General features: G+C 45.5%; 2 protein-coding genes across 3 annotated transcripts; one reads left to right on the forward strand and one right to left on the reverse strand.

The window, feature by feature from the left end:
• The first annotated feature begins 541 nt into the window (after window positions 1-541).
• Window positions 542-6,179, forward strand: becn1 (beclin 1, autophagy related). Its single transcript, XM_080517118.1, has 12 exons — window positions 542-664; window positions 844-972; window positions 1,059-1,126; window positions 2,051-2,109; window positions 3,014-3,104; window positions 3,200-3,336; window positions 3,439-3,633; window positions 3,713-3,859; window positions 3,996-4,145; window positions 4,513-4,573; window positions 4,664-4,806; window positions 5,451-6,179. Exons 2-12 carry the CDS (start codon window positions 846-848, stop codon window positions 5,617-5,619), a joined length of 1,347 nt encoding a protein of 448 aa, XP_080373244.1. The 5' UTR covers window positions 542-664; window positions 844-845; the 3' UTR covers window positions 5,620-6,179.
• A 62-nt stretch (window positions 6,180-6,241) lies between these two features.
• On the reverse strand, window positions 6,242-21,121 carry LOC308145640 (serine/threonine-protein kinase tousled-like 2). Of its 2 annotated transcripts, XM_080517114.1 has the most exons (21): window positions 20,608-21,121; window positions 19,276-19,370; window positions 18,139-18,210; window positions 17,358-17,427; window positions 17,204-17,241; window positions 16,922-17,014; window positions 14,674-14,781; window positions 14,188-14,280; window positions 13,341-13,451; window positions 13,009-13,145; window positions 12,731-12,883; window positions 11,757-11,823; window positions 11,555-11,652; window positions 11,401-11,482; window positions 9,014-9,105; window positions 8,816-8,905; window positions 8,573-8,742; window positions 8,307-8,445; window positions 7,429-7,540; window positions 7,240-7,347; window positions 6,242-7,154 (listed from the first exon to the last, which is right to left on the reverse strand). In XM_080517114.1, exons 2-21 carry the CDS (start codon window positions 19,366-19,368, stop codon window positions 6,981-6,983), a joined length of 2,100 nt encoding a protein of 699 aa, XP_080373240.1. In that variant the 5' UTR covers window positions 19,369-19,370; window positions 20,608-21,121; the 3' UTR covers window positions 6,242-6,980. The 2 variants fall into 2 exon arrangements, with proteins under 2 accessions (XP_080373240.1, XP_080373241.1); XM_080517115.1 differs by lacking the exon at window positions 16,922-17,014.
• Window positions 21,122-21,932: the final 811 nt, after the last annotated feature.

The raw sequence follows: 21,932 nt of genomic DNA on the forward strand, positions 1-21,932 counted from the left end.
TTGAATCAGTTTTTCTTTTGAAAAAAAGAGAGAAAATAAGTGATACAAAGAAGAAGCAGAGAGCAGGGTGTGGAGGACCCAATTTAATATTTTGTTGTGGAAATTGCTATTGTTTAACATCAATATGCAATCAACAGACGTTCCAAAAGAACAATTTGCTGCCAGTAATAGTCTCTTGTTTAAAAAAAAAATACGATTTCACATTTTTTTTCCCCAAATTACTCCCAGTGGTTGAATAGCGCACGGCCGACACTTCCATTTATTTTTGTTTGAGGGGTTTCCCCTCCTAATTCATAAAGTACTTATTGAACAGCGGTTCAGATTATTTTACTGGTGAGTCGTGACAAAATCTGATAACAAATCAAATTGACAAAAAAAACCAATTATTTAATGTACCTCCATTAAATAAAATATACTCCCAGCTGCCTGTGTGACAACAATTATTTATGTATTTTGACATTTCTGTAAACTCACTCTAACGCTTGCTGACCCCTCCACGTGACTTGTCTTTTCCTTCATGACGTCACTGCCGTCGTAAACAACAATACGGAAGCGAAGCAGGAAGTCTCGATGTGCAAAATGAGACGGTCACACAAAACACACCAGGACTAAACTGTGATCTCCGGGAGAACAATGCAGTAGTTCTATCTTCACATAAGCGACAGTGAGTTTCTCTTTAATTCTTGCATTCCGCGTTTGTGACTTTCACGCGAGGTCCCCGCGAAGCGGAGCTAGTTTAGCCTCCCGGGCTAACGAGCGGTGCATGGCGGGTAGCTGGTTTGTTTTGCTGCCAAACATCGTGTATGTTTACATCCACTAACTCTACACATGTGTTGTCGGCAGCGATGGAGGGCTCCAAGTCGTCGAGCACAACCATGCAGGTCAGCTTCGTGTGCCAGCGGTGCTGTCAGCCGCTCAAGCTGGACACCTCCTTCAACGTGCTCGACCGGGTCACCATCCACGAGCTGATCGGTTCGTGCCCCCGCAACCGATCACCGCGATCGATCCGCTCCCTGCTCCGTGTCCGTGACGCTCCCTGTGCTCTCTGTCCTCCGCAGCCCCGCTGGTCACGGTGACGCCGAGCAAACAGGCTGACAGCAGCAGTGAAGGCGAGGCAGCGCCGGAGGTGAAACACTGACCATTAACATCCATCCTGCATGTTTCACCCTCCAGTTCGATTATATTCTGGTGATTTAGATAATAATGTGTTGCAGAGTTCCTCCACATTAAATATATATATATATATATATATATATATATATATATATAAGGATTATTGTGACTAGTATAGAGAAAATAAAATAAACAGAAAAAGACAACACTATTTACAAAGAGGAGTTATAGAGTATTATGACCACAGGAAGGAATGTGACTTGTTGTGAATGAGTGTGTTGCTGAAGGAGCTGCTGCTGGTGACGTCATGGCAGGTAAGAGAGTCATTTGTCCAGATGGACCCCGATTTAGTCATTCTTCCTCTCTGACACCACCAGTACAGAGTCCTTCTCCACCCCCACCACGTCACTGGCCTCCCTGATGGGTGTTGAATCTGTTGGCGTCTCCAGCCTCAGCCTGCTGTCCCAGCATGCATCAGCATCGAGGATGGCGCTCACCGCCACACACTTAAAAGAACACCTTCAGCATGAAGCGAGAAACGCTGAACAACCGAAGCTGCTTCAAAATATAGAGATGACTTTGGTGTTCCTCACCCTGTCCAGTTCATTGTCGATACACACCCTCCAATAATTGTTCTCCTCCACCAGAACATGCATTGATTATATGATTCCGATGAAAAATTCATTCCTGCATCTTCAAGCAATATGATTTACTTCACGCCACCTTTTAGTAAAAGTACATGTAAAAACAGGAAAATAGTTCTTAGTTTATTACAATAACTCAACTTGATGGACTGCACAGTGTATGAATATACAGTAAAATCATTTTTCATTTAGTATGTAACCTTCAAGGTTATCAGATAAACCCATTTCCCCCCCCTCATTTCATATGACAGTTAGCAATTGTTTTCATCTGAGATTTGTATTTTTTCTTCCAGGAGACTTTTGTGGAAAACAAGCAAGATGGAGTGTCAAGAAAATACATTCCTCCTGCACGGTGAGTGTGTTCAGTTGGGAAACCTGCTCATTACACTGTATGGTGTTTTCCATTTGATCTCAGGGTTTAGGTCAATGTGTCATTTGAGATCAATTGTTTTATTAGTCTGTTCTACGTTCTCCTCGCCCTCCATGTCTGTTCTTGATCCATTTTCCATACCGCCTCATCCATCAGGGTTGTTTGGTGTTGGAGCCCATCTGACAATGTTTACATCCTGAACAGGTCACCAGAAGTGTTAACATTAGAATTAATTTTTAAATACTCATAAATAAATGTAAAATATCTTGAGAATATGAGCATCCTGCTTGCAGAATACACAAGAAATGCAGTGCGTGAGATAGAGAGGAATCCATCGGAAAGTTAGATAGAATCTAGCTTCATAGACGCAAAATGGACAAAGTGAAAACTGAATGAATCTTTTGGGGTGAAAATTTAGTGAATGAAAGTTTGAAACTGCGAGCTGAAGCAGTGTGTTAAACCCCAAAGAGGAGGAAAACAAAGACATTTAATTTGATGTTGAGTGTGTTAAGAGGTTCCGTCAACTTTATTTTTTTTTAATGAACATACAAGTTGTGGTTGGTGGATATTTGAGTTTTTTTTTTTACCAGGATTCTGACTGGGGATCATGGCCTCGCGCTTCTTGTTACACTGCCCCCTACAGGTTTGGCTGCTCATAGCAGCTCTGAACCAGCTGGATCCATGTCAATTCCGTTTTTTTTTAGTTTTTTTTTAACGTAGCCGGGGAAATACCAGTTTTTGTAAAAACCTGGGTACATTTAAACGTGCCCAACTTTACAATTGGAAATAATGTGAATTCTTCAAGAAAAAGTGAGTGAACCTGCTCTAAACCACCACGCTGCCCGTCGGACGATTCCAATCAGGTGTGTTGAATGTGTGTCGGCAGGATGATGTCGACAGAAAGTGCCAACAGTTTCACCCTGATCGGGGAGGCGTCTGACGGCGGCACCATGGAGAATCTCAGTCGCAGACTGAAGGTGAACGCTCACAGATGCAGTTCTGCTGCTTGTCTCGATTTGACCAGCTGTGTGTGTGACAGTGTGTTGCTCTTGACGTCCCCCCCCCACCCCAGGTCACCAGTGACCTGTTTGACATCATGTCGGGCCAGACGGATGTGGACCACCCGCTGTGTGAGGAGTGTACCGACACGCTGTTGGACCACCTGGACACGCAGCTCAACATCACGGAGAACGAATGCCAGAACTACAAGTGAGCGAGAACGGCACCGTTTAGCGTTTAGCGTTAGGCGTGGCGCCGCCGGCCCGCTCCGGGGCGCCACACTCAAACGTGCGCCGCCGTCGTCTTTTCCAGGCAGTGTCTGGAGCTGCTGTCACACCTCCAGGTGGAGGGGGAGGAGACTCTGCTGGCAGAGCTGCAGCAGCTGAACGAGGAGGAGAAGGCGCTGGTGAAGGAGCTGGAGGCCGTGGAGGAGCAGCGGGCCGCCGTGGCCCAGGACCTGGCCCAGAGCCGCACCCACTCCCAGCAGCTGGACACCGAGGAGCTCCAGTGAGTGGCCGGGTCGCGGTGCGGAGCCGCGGCGGCGTGGAACACAAGCCAACCCGCTCTTTTGTGTGTGGCTTTAAAGGTACCAAAAGGAGTACAGCGAGTTTAAGCGGCAGCAGCTGGAGCTGGACGACGAGCTGAAGAGTGTGGACAACCAGATGTGCTACTGCCAGATCCAGCTGGATCGTCTGAAGAAGACCAACGTTTTCAACGCCACGTTTCACATCTGGTAACACAAGATGATTCGTTTTTCCCGTCCACAAATCAACCCCGACTTCACAAATATGCAACGTAGAGGGAAGCAGATCGACGGTATTGACTGGACATCTCAAAGTGTTTGTTGTTGTTGTTGTTTTTTCTTGCAGGCACAGCGGCCAGTTTGGCACCATAAACAACTTCCGTCTGGGTCGGCTGCCCAGCGTCCCCGTGGAGTGGAACGAGATCAACGCAGCCTGGGGGCAGACGGTGCTGCTGCTGCACGCCCTGGCCAACAAGATGGGCCTCCGCTTCCAGAGGTGCACACACACGCCTTCAACGCCAACTATTAATCTCACAATCGATAATCCTGTTTGTTTTTGTTTTTCATTTTTCAATCCACAACGGAATTGAATCAAGCCACATGTCTGGAGAGACTTTTAAAGGTCTTTCTTTCGCCGTCTGCTCTCTGACTAACAAGGGATCTGTTAAGTCTCTGGGCTTGTTTTGGTTTTGCTCACGGTCCAGTGAGTCGGTGTTATTGCGTCCCAGCACAAGATCTTAATCTTCCCGCCGTCGTCTGTTTATTTTAACTCGGGTTATAATGAACCTCTGTGGCTTTGCCACAAACAGTTTGTTGTTGTTTTTTTTGTGATTCTGCGAGTGACATCTGTCTGGACTCTGCAGATATCGTCTGGTCCCGTATGGAAACCATTCATACCTGGAGTCCCTGGCGGACAAGTCCAAGGTACCACATGCACTAGTTTTCTTCCTGGCTCTCGAAATAAGAAAGAAATCCTCCATTTTTTTTTTTACCGTGTTCTCTGTGTGTTTTCAGGAGCTTCCTCTGTACTGCTCCGGTGGTTTGAGGTTCTTCTGGGATAATAAATTCGATCACGCCATGGTGGCCTTTCTCGACTGTGTGCAGCAGTTCAAAGAGGAGGTGGAGAAAGGAGACACTGGCTTCTGTCTCCCTTACAGGTCAGACTCGCCCGGCCCACTGTGGAGCTTTTCTTTTTTTTATTTCTGTATTTGTTTTTTTCCACAGGAGTTGCATATTATGATCATTGGTTCTTTTCCTGACAATCTTGTCATTAACCACTGTTCTAATGCAGTGGAGCTCCACTGTCGTCTTGTAGTTGCTACTCTGGCCGTTTTCATGAATCAAACATACTCTGTCATTGCCTCGGGGGAAATTGTGTCTTTATAGCTGCAAAAAACACAGAGTTGCCAGGAAGTGCTTCCTAAAAAAAAAAAAAACATTAAATAAATACGACTATTGTCATGACACAAAACTGACAGACTATTTAAGCCCCTCCTGCTGTTTGCTGGATTTCTCAATCAGGACATCATCTTACTGAATATTGTGATTTTATACTAAATAGAGGGAGAATGTGCTGGTGTAGAAATTATTTATTTAGATCATACAATAGTGACTATTTTCTTAATATATATTATAAACTTCTCAATCAAATACTCGAAGGTGAATAATAATCTGTGATGGAGGAACTGAAACTGAAATGAAATGATTAATACACTTCAGAATGAGTTGATCTTTCCTGCTGAAGTTGTGTGCGCTCCTTTCTTTGACGCCGTGGCATTAAAAAGAGTGTTTTCCCCCTCAGAATGGACGTGGAGAAGGGAAAGATCGAGGACACGGGCGGCAGCGGCGGCTCCTACTCCATCAAAACCCAGTTCAACTCCGAGGAGCAGTGGACCAAGGCGCTCAAGTTCATGCTCACCAACCTGAAGTGGGGGCTGGCCTGGGTCACCTCGCAGTTCTACAACCGATAAACCCGCCTCACCTCGTCCTCCACATTTCTCATCAATAGATCGATTGCTACTTTTTTTGTTTGTTTAAATTTAACCAAAGGAAAAAGTCACGTCGTCGCCACTTTTGCAAAACTTTACAGTTCGAAATGTTGAAATGTTGTTTCTACTTGTTACAAAGTGCGGTGTAGGATTTTCTCCTGCAGATCTGAATCAAAGGAAGCCACAGTGTGAACGATGGCCTCACTTTGTTTCATATTGTCCCCGGTTGCATTCGTTTAAGACTTTAATTTCACAAGTCCTCGTCTTAAGTTTTGCTTTAAAAATGTCCCTCACCTCGTGTTTTGCACAGTTAAGAAAAAAAAATGTAAATGGTGTGATGGGATGTGTGGTTTGGTCTCGTTTTCTTTTTTTCCATGAACACTAAATGCAGATATTCAAAATGATGGAAAGTGACCGTTTGCGGTGCATTTATTGTGAATTTCTTAGAATTTTGAAGGGTGGTCGTATCTTTATGCTTTGACCGACCGTTATGAAGTAGTTCTGTGTTGTTGGAACTTGGTGAATGAAAATGTTTAACAAGTCATTTGTCTGATCATTTCACAAAATGAAGACACGTCAGTTACCCAAATCGTATTTTTTTTTTAATGGTATTATTTCAGTTGAATCTTACCTCGCATCACAACACGCACTCAGTCAGCCACCACTTCAAGGTTTGCAAAACCATTCAAGGGTAAATCTCATGGAAAAATATGGACTTAACAATTAAAATAATAAGCCGACTTCCAGTTATCAAGTAAAATATTTCAGTCTTTCCTCGGTGTGACTTCAGGAGCTCTGGCGTCGACGACAAGCTGGGAATGTGGTGACCAGGCGCTCCTCGTCTTTCGCAGGAGCTTTTGAAAGTTCCGGGTTCAATCGCTCTATACTTCTGAAAATAAAATAATCTCAGACGATGTGTTTCAAGCATAATGGAATGAATTTTAAGGATTCCTCTCGACTTTCCAGAGTATAGGCAAGTGATCTTCCACACATGGCGTAATTCTCAGCCTGTCAGTTGTGCAATTTTTCCAGGTGCTCTTTTTAATATTTCTCATTAGAAAAAAGAAAAAAAGCTCCTTGAAATGAGCCAAAGTTTGCGTTAGTGCATGCATACGGGCGAATCTTTGGGTTCTACCGAGCCCACAGCCTCTGGCTGGCCCTTCCTTTTTAACTACTTGGGACGGCGGCGGATACATTTACTACCAACTTCACCGCGTCGTCCGACATTTTGGTTCCCGTCACGCTAAACCCCCCCTCCCCCATCGCGCTCGCTGCTTTCCCTGCGATCGGGAGAGCGAAGGAGGAGTTCCCGTGGTTTGTTTTTTTTACACTTCAGCTCAGCTTCAGTTGGAGGCACTGCTGTTGAAGCAGCTGGAGGTGGAGGGGAGGGGCGGAGCCAGAGGTGTGCTGCTGCCCAGGGCTTTGCGGATGTGGGGCATGAGGAAGGGGTCGCTGGCCAGCTGCTGCACGTCCACTCTGTCCTCCTTGTGATACGCCAGGCACCGTCGAATGAAGGCCTGCGCGGGGGGACGAGAGGATGTGGCAGTTGGGTGAACGTTCCAAGAAAAAAAACCACGAAGATGTAAGACCCAACAGTGTTACCTTTGCTTCTGTGGTGACCACAGGTTTGGGGGGAAACTGCACTTCAGTAGCTTTCAGGATGGTGTTTTCTTGTAGGATGTCCTGCTGGGACTGATTGTGACCGAACGGCTTCGGGAACACAACGTTGGCACGGTTAATATTCAGTCCCGGTTCACTTTTGGTTCGTCCGGTTTCTGAGCGCTTGGTTACCTTGCGTCCGTACAGGCTCTGGTAGAAGATGACCCCCACGGACCAGACGTCCACCTTGTTGGATATTTTGGGGGGTCCTTTGCCCACGACGAAGCACTCGGGCGGGAGGTACCTGGGAACCACAGCGCCGCCACATGAGACCCTGGAGCGCCGCATTATGGAATAAACCTTGTTGCATTTTGGAATAACTTGTTACATGTTGCAAGTTACTACAAAAATGTGGGTAATAATCTAATTTTGCATTATGTAATATATCATCAAAATTGATGCCTTAATTAGAAAAGCCTTCATACCATCAGAATGACGTTCAACTTTCCAGCTTAATTAAGATTTTTTTGTTTTTTTTAACTAGTAGGATGTCTTATTGCTCAGGCCTAATTAAAATGTAACTGTATTCATTATAATGGAGAATGTTTTTCACAAGCTAGAAACAAAAGCGACACTAATGATTATTACCGACACAAAAATGATGAGTGTACTGAAACTTTACAAGACAAACTCATGTAATCTGCATTACGTTATGTAATTATGATCAATGATACAAAAACAAACCGTACATATTGAACCATTACTCCATAACGCGGCTCAACACACCTGCATTTTCAAATACCTATTGCAATATGTAACAAGTTGTGACAAAGTGCAGCAAGGTGTATTAGAAAATGCATCATTGTTACATAATAAGTTGAACATTGATGACATATTGCACTGTTGTTACATAATGCATCACTACAGACCGGACTGAAGTTTCATCTTCACCTTAAAGGCCGGATGAAAACGTGTGACATTACACACAAAACAAATGTGCTTCTTGACAAACTTGTCACACTGGTTGCTTGGATACCAAAGTGTGTGTGTGTGTGTGTGTGTGTGAGTACCAGTAGGTCCCCGCTCCCTGCGAGGTCAGCTCCATGCCATCTGCAGCGTTGTAGCTGTCGTCGTCCATAATCTTCGACAGGCCGAAGTCGGTGATTTTTATCTCCCCGCATGCCGTGCCGTTAACCAACAAGATGTTTCCTGCCAGCAGAACACATTTCATGTGAATGGAAGCCGTCAACACGCGCACGTCGTTTGCAATCTCCTCGTGGAGAAGGAGGCGGCGGCGGCGGCGGCGCGGCGCCCCCCCCCCCAGAAAGACGCCTACCGGGCTTCAGGTCGTAGTGGATGATGGGCGGCCGGATCTGGTTGAGGTACTTGAGGGCGTTGACCAGCTGCATCACGATGGAGCGGCCCTCCTTCTCCGTCATCAGCTTATTCTGCTTCAAGTAAAAATCCAGGTCGTTGCCTTCACAGTACTCCAAAACCGTGCAGAACCTGCGGGGGAGGGGTCGTCGTTCAGTGACCGGGGAGAGAGAAACCAGTCTGAAGAACTACGTTCAGGACTCACGAGTCTGTGTCGAGCGAGAAATAGTCGTAGAGTTTGACTATTCTGGGATGGTCGAGTTCTTTGTGGATTCTGTACTCTCTACAGGCGTGTCTGAAAAGAAGGACTCCCGGTGAACCAACCGTTGAAATGAAGACTTGCCGTGACGCTCAATTACAGATTCAACATTTCCAGAAAATGCAATGACGGGCTTGGACTGACTTGTGGTAGTTCTCCTTCTTCTCCTCCCTCCAGCTCTTGTTGAGTTGATGGATTTTGATGGCCACATACCTCTGTTCTGTCAAATCAAAAGCCTGACAAAGAAATGCAAATTAGTGACCGGTGACCAAACTCAGGACTTTTGTTGCTCTCATGTTGTAAAAGTAATGATTCTTACATGACAAACTAAATCATTACAACACTTTATACCATCGACAGCAGAGATGGAAAAAACTACCCACTGCTTTTTTTTGAAGGTTTGAGCTTTTCTATGGTTCGTGTTTGACTTCACTGTGATGTTTTGGCTTTTCCAAGCGGCTCCAAATAAAAGAAAATGATTCGAAAACACAGATTTATCCATCCATCCATCCATCCATTTTCTGCCACTTATCCAGGCCGGGTCGCGGAGGCAGCAGTCTGAGCAGAGTTGCCCAGACTCCCCTCACCCCAGACACTTCCTCCAGCTCCTCCGGTGGCACCCCAAGGTGTTCCCAGGCCATAGAGAGACATAGTCCCTCCAGCGTGTCCTGGGTCTGCCCCGAGGCCTCCTACCAGAGGGACATGCCCAGAACACCTCAGCTGGCTCCTCTGGATGTGGAGGAGCAGCGGCTCTACTCCGAGCTCCTCCCTGGTGACTGAGCCCCTCACCCTGACTCTAAGGGTGACTGAGCCCCTCACCCTGTCTCTAAGGGAACCAAGCTCCTGCTCCGGGAATACAAGGACCGAACAGCCCTCAACAAGGGACCCCGGACTCCGTACTCCCGGAGCACCCCTCACAGGACATCTCGGGGGACGCGGTCGAACGCCTTCTCCAGATCCACAAAACACATGTGGACTGGTTGGGCGAACTCCCACGAACCCTCAAGCACCTGGTGGAGGGTCTAGAGCTGGTCCAGTGTTCCACCATCAGGAGAACCTGGTGGAGGGTATAGAGCTGGTCCAGTGTTCCACCATCAGGAGAACCTGGTGGAGAGTATAGAGCTGGTCCAGTGTTCCACCATCAGGAGAACCTGGTGGAGGGTATAGAGCTGGTCCAGTGTTCCACCATCAGGAGAACCTGGCGGAGGGTATAGAGCTGGTCCAGTGTTCCACCATCAGGAGAACCTGGTGGAGAGTATAGAGCTGGTCCAGTGTTCCACCATCAGGAGAACCTGGTGGAGGGTATAGAGCTGGTCCAGTGTTCCACCATCAGGAGAACCTGGCGGAGGGTCTAGAGCTGGTCCAGTGTTCCACCATCAGGAGAACCTGGTGGAGGGTATAGAGCTGGTCCAGTGTTCCACCATCAGGAGAACCTGGCGGAGGGTCTAGAGCTGGTCCAGTGTTCCACCATCAGGAGAACCTGGTGGAGGGTATAGAGCTGGTCCAGTGTTCCACCATCAGGAGAACCTGGCGGAGGGTCTAGAGCTGGTCCAGTGTTCCACCATCAGGAGAACCTGGTGGAGGGTATAGAGCTGGTCCAGTGTTCCACCATCAGGAGAACCTGGCGGAGGGTATAGAGCTGGTCCAGTGTTCCACCATCAGGAGAACCTGGTGGAGGGTCTAGAGCTGGTCCAGTGTTCCACCATCAGGAGAACCTGGTGGAGGGTATAGAGCTGGTCCAGTGTTCCACGACCAGGACAAAAACCACATTGTTCCTCTTGGATCCGAGGTTCGACTAACGGCCGGACCCTCCTCTCCAGTACCCTGGAATAGACTTTCCCGGGGAGGCTGAGGAGTGTGATCCCTCTGTAGTTGGAACACACCCTCCGATCCCCCTTCTTAAAGAGAGAGACCACCACCCCGGTCTGCCAGTCCAGAGGTACTGTTCCTGACCAGCACGCCATGTTGCAGAGACGAGTCAGCCACGACATCCAGAGACTGAAGGAACTCCCACCAACACAGGTTTCCAATTTGTAAAACTATCGGAAAAACAATTCATTACATATATATATATATATATATATATATATATATATATGCATTTCTACCAGATAAATAACAGGAGAATTTAAGATGAAATGTCATCTTTCACTGCTCACTAAATTCCCTCCATGTTGAGTTTTACACCAAAATCTCATTTAAATTGACTGACAATTTGTGTGTGTGTGTGTGTGTGTGCGCGCGCTCCCAACGGTGTGGAACTAGTTACACACTGAAAATCCAGTGGAAGAAAAAAGATTTACAAGAAAAAAAACAGGAAGCGGCAGGTACACAGAATGACAGATGCCTAATAAATAGAATCCACCTTCAGTGGACGACTGGACTGAAATCACCAAAGAGATTCACGAGATGGAAAGACGTACCTTCCTTTTAAGATCAAGGAAAGACGTTTTCATCACAAGGTGGACAAAATTAATGACATTTTCAAACACGGGCTGAACTGATATAAAAAGTACGGAGCTTTTCCCGACCTTGAAAACTTCACTGAAGCCTCCTCTTCCGAGCAAATGTAATAGAAGGTATCTGTCGTTGAGTGTCGGGTGGTCTTTGAATCTGGAGGAAGAGACGCCATGGAGTCAACGGAGCCCTTAGAGTGACGCCACACGAGGTGGAGGCGCTACGTACTGAGAGTTGTCCTCATTGTGGATCCTCTTCAGCTCTCTGATGTGCAGGTTCCTCACTCGCTCCAGATGCTCCAGCTCTGCCTGGATCTCTGCTTCTTCCTGCACCCCACCACACACACACACACACACACACACACACATGACCTTCCTCGTCCGTTGGTAGACCGGTGTCTCAACAACAGTCTCCAAAACTGCTTCTTTACCTTTTTTAGATGACCAATTCGAAGTTTAAAAATTTCCTCTTGCTCATGATATTCTGCCAGCGACAACCTGTGTGTGAACATACATGACGACATTAACACATGTGCTGACAACGGAACTCTGCCAGACTCCTTGCAGCGACACATTGTGTAATAATGGTGCAATATGTACTAAAGGTTCAACTCATTGTGTAATACCGCCGCATTTTGGACCAACTTGTTACATGTTGCAACGGTTATTACAAAATGCAGGCGTGTAGAGCCGCATTGTGTAATAATGTAATAATTGTGCTTGTTTTTATGCTTTGTATCATCTATAATAATGACATAAAATAATGCAGATTACATGTGTTCATGTCTTGCAAAATGTCAGTGGTTTCCAACTCGTGGAAAAACATTCTCCATGATAATGAATAGTTACATTAGAATTAGGCCTGAGCAACCAAACATCCTACTACAAAACAACAGCGCTTATGTTATTATGATGGTATAATGGCTTTTCTAATTACACTATTACATATCAGTGATGGGCAAAAAAATCGATTTAATAGACTTCTTGAATTAATTCTGTGGCTAAAAGCAATTTATTTACAGATTCCAGTTTTTCCTCCCCACATAGTTTTTGTGCATTTTTCACATTCCGTTCCATCATTCCATGTCGGTTTCCGTAGTTGCTGTTCCACTTTTGCTTAAACCTGAAATTTCTCGAATGACGGAGCCTCATTTACTTTTTATTTTAGGATTCTTTATTTGCATTTTAGCTCGGAGGCCAATCACAGCAATGCAGTTGCAATTTTGCCAATATATCTGATGGCTGCAGTCATTTTTAAAGGCACTGAGAAAAAGAAACAACCTTTAAAAAAAATGATCAATTTGTTTTTTGAGGCCAAATCGCCCAGCCCTATTACACATTGCACCGCTATTACGTAAAGCGTCACGACCCTCCTTCTAAACCCTGCTGCTGTTTGTGATCTCACGTTTCGCTCTCCTGGCCGTTGCTCCTGCTCTTCCGTCTGTTCTGCTCCAGGTTGGGTGGGGGCGTCTGGGCCATGGAGGGGGGCTTCCTCTTCCCCAGCAGCTTCCTCTGCCTCTCAATGTCTTCCCGCTGCGAGTTGATCCGCTCCTGCTGCCTACAACAAGTCGGGGTTAAAAAAAGACAAGAAAAAAAAAGGAGCATTTTAACAAACCTGGAACGAACGTCTCCGCTCCAGAGCAGAAATGCAAACATATGGCTGCGCCTATTTTGCATGCTGACTTGATGAGGTTCTGGAAGGCGTATCCATCTGTCCACTGCTCGGTGAAGGAGGCTCCGTGGCGAACGGTAGTGAAGTGACCCAGGCGGAGGCGGTCCTGCATGCTCTTGTCCCTGCACGCCATCTTCTCCTGTTTTGACTAGGAACAAAAAAAAAACAACAAACTGAAATTAAAGAGAGAAAATCCTCCACCGAGCCAGAGTGTCGCTGCAGATTTCCACCGGGAAGCCATTTTGAAGGTGAAAGCCTTGGTCCTAAATGTCCACTACAGGGGGGGGGAAGCGATGGCCCGGAACTGTGGATTCCAGAGGTGAAGGAGTGAAGTCAAGCCAACCTTCTCAATCAGCAGCTTCTTGCTCATGGTCACACATTTGTTGAGTCGTTCCTTGTAGCGCTCCAGCATCTTCTGCTGCTCGTCCACCTGGCGCCTCAAGTCGCAGTTCGCCTGTCAAAAAGGAAAACATCTTCTTGTTAAAGCAAAAGAAGAAAATATGGCATTGGAAATCGTTTACGATCTTGTTACGGAGGGTCGCTGTGACGAATGGAAGCCAATCTGTGTGAGGTGAGTCGAATCCATACTGTGGGTACGAACACTTGACCATACTGACATTTACCTCATCCTTTTTTTTTTTGGGGGGGGGGGGGGGGGGGGCAAATCTGATTAAAATCTTTCCAGCTGAGAGATTTAATTGTCCTGTTTACATTGATCTGACTGATCCACAGGTTAATATCATAATCCCATAATGCTTTTCCTCCACGGGGGCCTTTGAGGACATCCCAACATCCAGCTGGACATGGAAGCAGGGAAGCTCTTCTTTTTGCATTACTTTTGAACCAGCAAAGAAATCCGAGCAGAGAGAACCATCAGCAGACTAGTTCATGTGACGTCGTGCAACCGAAGCCGCAACAGTGTAAAGTCATCAAATGTCCCGTTTACATGGATTGTGATCAGCTCGTCCTCCACCACTCCCACTGGTTTCCTAGCAGGTAAAGCCAAGTTGATCGGTGTGGACATGATTTTAATCCGAGTATTCATGGTCCATGTAAATAGAGAAAATGCAGTTAATGTAATAACTGTAAATGTCAGAAGCAAGTCTTTTTGTTTCTGTCCACTAACTGGTTCAAAACAAGTGGGAACTGTACAGGTGGTGCAACAGGTGGGAAGGTTTTGCTGCTCTCACCCTCAGCAGGTCATCGATCCTCCCCTCCTTCTTCTCCAGGTCAGAGTTCTTGTCTTTCTCCAGCGCTTTCAGTTTCACCAAGGTCAGATCCGACTGGAGACGAAAGGACAAACACAAACGTCTTGTACTGTCCAACACTTTGAGCCAAACTCCAACACCACACTCCAGCTCCTTTTCAAACATAACCAGCTGCTGGAACACTGAATGCAAGATGTAAATTTAGACCGTCAACCTCTTACTCAGGCTCTTTAGGACTCGTCTGAGGAGCAGCGTAGGAGGAGATTCCATCTGAGCTTTAATTCAGGCTGAACGGGTGAAACTTTTTAAAAAGGCGGCGGTTTAAGATTAGAATGTGATGAAGGTGATGCAGTTTGGGAAGAAGGAAAGAGGCACAACTGTTGCTTTCAGAATAGTAAATATAGTGTGTGTGTGTGTGTGTGTGGGGGGGGGGGGGGGGGGGGTGTAGGGGGTCTGTGAGATCATTACCTGGATGGCTTTGTGTGAGCAGGAGTGTGCCGGGGCTGTTTTCACCGAGCTGCTGGATGAGGAGTCTGTGTGGGCCGAGCTGGTGGACGAAGGACTGCCGTGCTGAAACTGAGTCCCAGAGAGACAGAGAATGAGAACTGCAGGAATAAACCCCCCCATATTGAACACAATACAGCATGAACAGATAGGCAAGGAGGAAAGCAAGTTACAAAGATCACAAGCAAACAGCATCACTATTTGTCAGAAAATACAGTGAAGCAATATCAGATATAAAACCTCATTTTCTCCTAAAATAACACTTTTACTAAATATGATTGAGGAAATTACTCTGGACCAAACATTTATTTCAATTTAAATAAAATGTTCATCTCCCTCTTAAAGACGGACTTTTTTGCCATTTTTCTCAGCCTAAAGTTGAAGCTCTGCTGCTGTAACACCTTTATAGAAGTGTTTGTAGTTGTGATGAAGAAAAATGTCAACATACAATGAATGGAAATGGCGAGTGACCAAGTTCTCTAGTGGATAATTTACAGACAGTAAAGTTTGATCTGTGTTTGATACTTACTTCTTTGAATGATTAAACTTCAGGCTATGCTGTAGATGTTGCTCATATACCGTATTTTCCGCACTATAAGGCGCACCGGAGTATAAGGCATATGGAATAGACCAGTGGTCAGCAACCTTTACAGCTCAAAGCCATTAGGTTACATTTTCCACTGATTCTAACACCCAGAGAGGTGCACACACTTTATTTTGATAGTCCTACCTGCAGCCTATGCCAGGAGGACACTACACACAAAACCTTCTTCACTGCTGGTTGACAACTTACAACTACCGGTAATAAACTAAACTACATGAACTAAGCAACAAAAACACAACACAACACAATTATTACCGACACCACAAACCAAATATAACCCCCAATAATTGCATTTAAAACACCACAAACAGAAACTCCCATAATTCATTGCAGCTATCGGCTGCACTGAGGAGCTCAGGATGCAAGGCATGATGGGAATTCATGTTTTGTGTTGTTGGAGGTTATTGTGGGTTGTTGTTGGGCTTGGTGTTGTGTTGATTGTGTTTTTGTTCCCCAGTTTAGGGAGTCATTATTTCATCTAGTTTATTTTGGTTTGTTAGAATGTTGGTGTGCAACCATGAGTGATGAAGGTGTTGTGTGGAGTGTGGTCCGCTCTGAAGATCCGGTTGCAAAGTTAGAGTTGTCAAAATAAAAGCTTCTGGTTGTTCATCTGTCAAATAGCAGTCTTGAGTAGAGCAATTCTTTCATATATAAGGTGCACCGGGTTATAAGGCGCACTGGCAGCTGTTGAGAAAATTTGAGGTATTTAGGTGCCTTATAGTGCGGAAAATACGGTAATCATTCTCTGGTTGCTGCTCCATTCATTTAGATTTACTTCTTGTTACACCTCACAGATTGAGGCTTTGTCTTGTCACATACTTTTATTTTATTTTTTGTAGCATGACTGCAAGACCATTTTGAGAACCTTGTGTATTTTACATTATTGAGCTTCAATTCACATCTATAATAAATAAAACGTTGTGTAACATCCCTTTATTTCCTCTCAATTTTTAAAACAGGAACAGTCATGATGAACTCTTGCACCGTTTTTGTCTCACACAACCAGAGAAAATCTAATATTGTGACGACTGCAATGAAAATGTTAAGATCATTTTTCAAGCAATCAGTTTATCCAACAATTAACTATCTGGTTACTTCGGGACCTGCTTCAAGTGAAAACTCTTGGTTTTTGTGATTTTGTTACAGAAAAGTTTCTTGTCTATGCAGCAGCATTTTGAAAACGATGTTACATTTTCAGGAAGTCTTGTTTTCTACACAGTTTGCGCGTTTTCAAAAAGTTGTGTTTTCAGGGGCTCCGAGCACAAACGGACACACAAAGTACAACAAACTCTTTCTCCTCTGCGTTTTCACTTGAAAGCCTCGCCGTGGAAGCAGACCAGAACACCAAACACTGAGCGGTTCTGTACGAAACCACGACTGTATTTTACAACTTCTTCTTGTTGGATATAATCAAGACAACCCAAAGAGAAACGATTACTTGTCTGAAGTTAGATTAGCAGCCTAAAAAAACAACACTACAGACCTCACCAGAGCTTTTCCCAATGAAACAAACACACACCCTTCAAACTGGAACTAGTTTTGATGCTTGAAGCAGGTAAACAGAGAGCAGAGAGGTTGAGAACTACAAAGATGGCCGCTGGTGCTCACCAGAAGGTTAGACAGAGAGTGCTGTGGAGAGGAGCGCACCAGCACGGGGATGCCCCGGGCAGGACTGGTGCCAGAGCCACTGCTACCGGCAAACTGATTAGTGTGGAGGCCAAGACGGAGAGAGAAGGACCAGAGCGTTTTGGTTTGGAGGAGAAACGTTGGGATGAGAGACAATCAGAACAAAGGCGGTGACACATCACAGTTACAGCTTGGGAGTGATTTGAGAGAATGCACACAAAGAAGTAGTTCCAACGAGAGAATCCAACTTAAGTTTGGACTCACCTCGAAATAGTCGCTGATTTTGTGTCCTCTTCCCTTCCCTGCAGGACAACATGACAGACATCAGCGGAGACGCCACACTGAATTCAGAACGTGTGAGCAAATGAGCGCGTCTGCGTACGGAGAGACTCTCGGGCAGGAAGTGGAGCGGACTCACCTTGGCTGTTGTTGTCAAAGGCGTCGGCTTTTCTTTTCCTGCTCCTCTCAGAGGCCCTCTTCTCTGGCGTCTGCGGAGAAAATCAGCTTGAGTCCAACATTTATTTCACAAGCGTTGACGTTTGAAGCTGAAGCCGCTGAATGCCCTCTTGTGGTGTTTAGAACAGTGAGCTGATCTTCTTTATTCCTTTAGCTTCCGTTCCGCCCGGTTGAAAAAGCCAATCTGAATCGAAGACATTCTTCCTGAGCCAAGATCTGATTTATCTCATTTATTTTCAGTTCATTCCCATCTTATCCTGGCAGACATGCGTTCACATTACAGGTTGTCTCCAATTACCCCCTTGTTTATTATTTGGTGTGTTTTCTGTTTACTTCATCCGGTCTGTGCTTAAACCCTGTGCATATCACATTTTTTCTTAATTAATGTTAATTTCTTAACATCCTGTCTTATTTGATTTTGAATGATTTGCATCTGTTCTTTAACAGATCCAGTGTGATTCATTGTAATAAGGTCAAACAGAACAGTAGTATTTTCCATATTTAATAAAGCCTGTGATCCAGTGTACTTTCCAAATATCCATTAACTGCAGCATAAAACCGGGTTATTTTCTGAAACCTAAAATGTCATCTAGTGCTCATCTTGTTAGCGTGTACCTCCGTATTCTACAGAAAGAAGTGTGTGTTTATGTTGCACATTGTGGCCACAGACAGATGAGCAGTACAGACAGTCAACAAGGACCACTTGTGATTTTCTCCTTGCTCGTCTCTCTTCATCAACGAACCTCCAGCTCCTTGTCACTGAGTGATCCGGCGCTGCACAGCGACTGGTTTGATGATTCACTGTTGGCTGAACCCTGGGAGGAGACGGCAGAGACAACTCGCGTGATTAAACAGTCCAGGAAGATATACAGACGCTACTGTGCATTTCTGAACTTTAAACGGTGGATTTTCAGCACGACTTGCAGTTTAACATCAATAACACCTGCGACTGACAAGAAATGCAAAAGGCAGGCTGCGTCAGTGAGGGTATAATATGCGTCCTCTTGTTATCTGCAAAGCGCCAGTTCACATGCAGTTGGTGGAATCAGCTGGTGTCGTTCAGGACCAGCTGCACCGCGCCGTGAGACTAAGAAGCAACAGCAGGCTTACTGGGGCAGGAGGCTAATGCTGTTAAGGCCTGCTGACTTTCTGCTGCTCAAGGTCAAACACACAGCAGAGAAATTCACTTTTTTTTCTCCTTTCGTCGAATCCACCCCCCCAACATGTCGTCTACGCAGCGCTTGCTGCGGTGTTTGGACGAGACCTTCCCTGCATTTACTGTAGTCATCACTCACACGCTCGCGCCACAGTGAGCAGGCCAAACAATCCATCTCGGGAGCTCAACCAACAGCAGTGATTGCCATTTTCTCAAATGCTCACACACACGGTAATGCCCCGGTTCAGCAGCAGGATTGCAGCAGGGGACGCGAGCCAACGCCGTGGGCTTCAGCTGCGCTGCCATTCCAGTGTCACTGGTCTCCAGCGAAACAAAAGAGCTGCTGCCGGGCTCCCGTGTCAGCTGAAACAGAGCTCGTCTTGTTTCACCTTTCGCTCGTAGGAAACCGATCATTTCACAGACGGAAAGCTCCCAAACGTGGAGCTCGCTGCAGATCGGGTGGAGTTTCTAGCTTTTCTGAAGGGAAAATAAGCACCATATGTACGTGCACTCCCAGTGGGGTTGTGGGACGCATGCCAGAGCACAAACTGGAAGCTACTTATTTGAATCTCTAAAAAGATTTTAGTAGCAATAATTAAAAAAAAATTTTTTAAAAGGAAACCGTCAATTTAGTTTTTCGAGCACACGCTACTTCATCTGCAAACTCAATCAGTACTTTCAATCAGCAACAGAACACTTGTAACGCGTCCAGAGACATGCCAACCTTGGCCACACCAACTCCAGTGAAGCGAGCCTCGAGCAGTTCCTGCCTGCGTGGATCCAGGCTGAGGGCCTGGCTATGGAGTCCTTCCATCATGCCTGGAAAGAGACACACACAAACAGTTAAGTGCTTTCAGGGTTGATCATTTTATTTAACCAACATGTCGATCTGTAGGGCCGATCAGCAAAAAGGTCATCAGAGCTCCACTGGAGCTTGTGAGGGGTCAGTAAAACTTTGTCCCAAAACAATCAAGCAATCAAAGCTTGTTTACATGAATACTGAATAAACCAACAGGACAGCCCTGACAAGTAGTGACCAGTGCAAAAACAAACTGTACACGAACATGAATAGCTGCGTGCATTAAAAATAATATTATTGAAACGTGACACGCCGTGTCCATTACTGGTGATGGAAATATCACCGGACTGCATTACAAAATGAAAACAGAAGCAATACAAACAAGTGGTTTAACCCCCTAAAAACACCTGAAACAAACAAGATGACAATGATTGTAAATACCCTCATACAGAGGCAACCGTGAGTGGAAACAAATGCTGTATTCAGTCTCTTTTAGCTCTATTTTTGGTTTCCACCAGCTGCTAAAATAAACCCTGACCCAAGATACATGTGCAATACCATTAACAATGGTGTGTATCCTGAAAATAACTACTGACATTGGGAAAACATTATTATCTGGATGAATAAACCAAACGGGTGAGATGTGAGCAAAAAAGTAGATCTTTTAAATGACAAGATCATTATGAGAGGAGATAAATCTATTCTCGTCTCAAGTTCCTGGAAGGCATTTTGACTTTGAGCGACAGAAATACAGACTGATTCAACTGGGGACACAACTTTTAACCGGGATGACAACACTTTAGAAATAGTAGAAAATAGTTTATAAAAAAAATTTTTTAAATAAAAAATCAACAACAATTGCATCTTCCAGGCCAACAAGACAATCAACATGTTGTCAAAATTAGTAGATAGGAAAGTGTGTGTAAACATCGGGGACAATTATTTGAGTGTAACGTTAGTTTAGCGTCGGGGGACGCGAATGAATGGAAGTTGGTGGAAGAGTCGTCACGAGCCTGTTGACTGACGTGGAGACGAGGAATGCCAAACTCGGCTAGTGCTAACTATGCTAACCAGACCCCTGTTGACATGACGCAAACAGGGAAACCAAACGCTGTCATGCAATGTCGACTGGTTACATCTCAATAAACAAGGCCAGACACACGACCTGCAATGACGGCTTCTTGAATTGTCGCTGAATTACAGCCGCGTTTACACAAACTAGCTCGCGATAGCATGTAGCTTCCCCACAAGTCTCACCTGAAGAACCTTTCGCAGCTCCGACCGCCGCTCGCGATCCTAGAGACGACGTTCTCCGTCCATCCGGCGACAGAAAAGCCCTTTAACTGCTCCCGCTCCCACGCACCTCGAAAAACGCTGTCTGATTTGAGTTATCCATTTACAAATTAGTTCGGATTCGGGGAAGACATCTGTTAGCTTAGCCGCTGCTAGCTGTGACGGGCGGTGCGGCGGCCGGCTCGTGCTGGTGTCATCCGGACGGCAGGCCGCAAATCCTCGGGGTTTCCTGGTGCGCGTCGGTGCCGCTGCACGGGCGGGCCGCGAGCTGTCAGCGCGCTGAAGCCTCCTGACAAGTGTTGTCACATTCTGGCTTCACTCGCCCCTTCTTGTGTCATTATCTGGCGATGGAGGCGACGCACCGGGAGGAGCCACCTGCTTACAGTCCATTCTTCAAGCGGTGGTAAAAGATCATGACCCCGAGAGGAGGAGGAAGGAGAAATAAAAAGGCCCCACCAGGTTTCAGAGCTTTAGAGGAAGCTTCTCAAACAGATAAACAGAGAGACAGAGAGAGAGAGGGAGAGAGAGACAGAGGAGAGAGAGAGAGAGAGAGAGAGAGAGAGAGAGAGAGAGAATACCTGCAGCTCTCAGACCTGCTGCGACTAATTGAGACTCAGAACTCTCGTTCTGCAAAAAGTTCCTTCATTACTGCAAAGATGTGGGTCTGATTATGTTGGGGGTTGTTCACCTTCCCTTTGAGTATTTTAGAAGTGTTCTTTTCTTTTTAATTAATTTTAGACATGTCAAAAACATACAAAAGAAACAACTTGTATTTGTAGTCATCTATATTAGTACTTACATAATTAAAAAGAAATTTAAAAAATCAATTTATATATATATATATATATGATAGTCATATTCGGTTACTACAGAGCCCCTCTGGTGACATTGGTGAAAAAAATGTTATTGCTTAATAACGCGTGGCCACGCGTTATTAAATAAGTCGTGGCCACGCGTTGTTAAGGCGTGAGATATATAAGACGTGACCTTTAACTCATCATCATTGTTCCTTTAGCTGCTTGCAAACATGGACGAGTTTGAATACATTTCATTTTATTTCAATCTGGGAATGAATTACAATGATATTCTTCAGGCGCTTGCAGTTAGACATGGAGTCATTCTTAGCAAGAGACACTTAATCTGGCTGCTCAAAAAGCATAGGCTCACACACAAACAGTATGCTACGGAGCCCCTCTGGTGCTAAAGGAACAATGATGATGAGTTAAAGGTCACGTCTTATATATCTCACGCCTTCATAACGCGTGGCCACGACTTATTTATCTCGTTCC

Source organism: Blennius ocellaris (assembly GCF_963422515.1).
Source record: "Blennius ocellaris genome assembly, chromosome: 21".
NCBI classification, from domain to species: domain Eukaryota; kingdom Metazoa; phylum Chordata; class Actinopteri; order Blenniiformes; family Blenniidae; genus Blennius; species Blennius ocellaris.

Bases quoted from the DNA above. Each gene is read 5' to 3' on its own strand.
- becn1 (XM_080517118.1), top strand. From the start codon at position 846: ATGGAGGGCTCCAAGTCGTCGAGCACAACCATGCAGGTCAGCTTCGTG. The intron at 973-1,058 runs GTTCGTGCCCCC...TGTCCTCCGCAG, and splicing joins CACCATCCACGAGCTGATCG to CCCCGCTGGTCACGGTGACG. The intron at 3,860-3,995 runs GTAACACAAGAT...TTTTTCTTGCAG, and splicing joins AACGCCACGTTTCACATCTG to GCACAGCGGCCAGTTTGGCA.
- LOC308145640 (XM_080517114.1), bottom strand. From the start codon at position 19,368: ATGATGGAAGGACTCCATAGCCAGGCCCTCAGCCTGGATCCACGCAGG. The intron at 17,428-18,138 runs GTTCGTTGATGA...TTTTCTCCGCAG, and splicing joins TCAGTGACAAGGAGCTGGAG to ACGCCAGAGAAGAGGGCCTC. The intron at 11,824-12,730 runs GTGAGATCACAA...GTTCACACACAG, and splicing joins AACGGCCAGGAGAGCGAAAC to GTTGTCGCTGGCAGAATATC.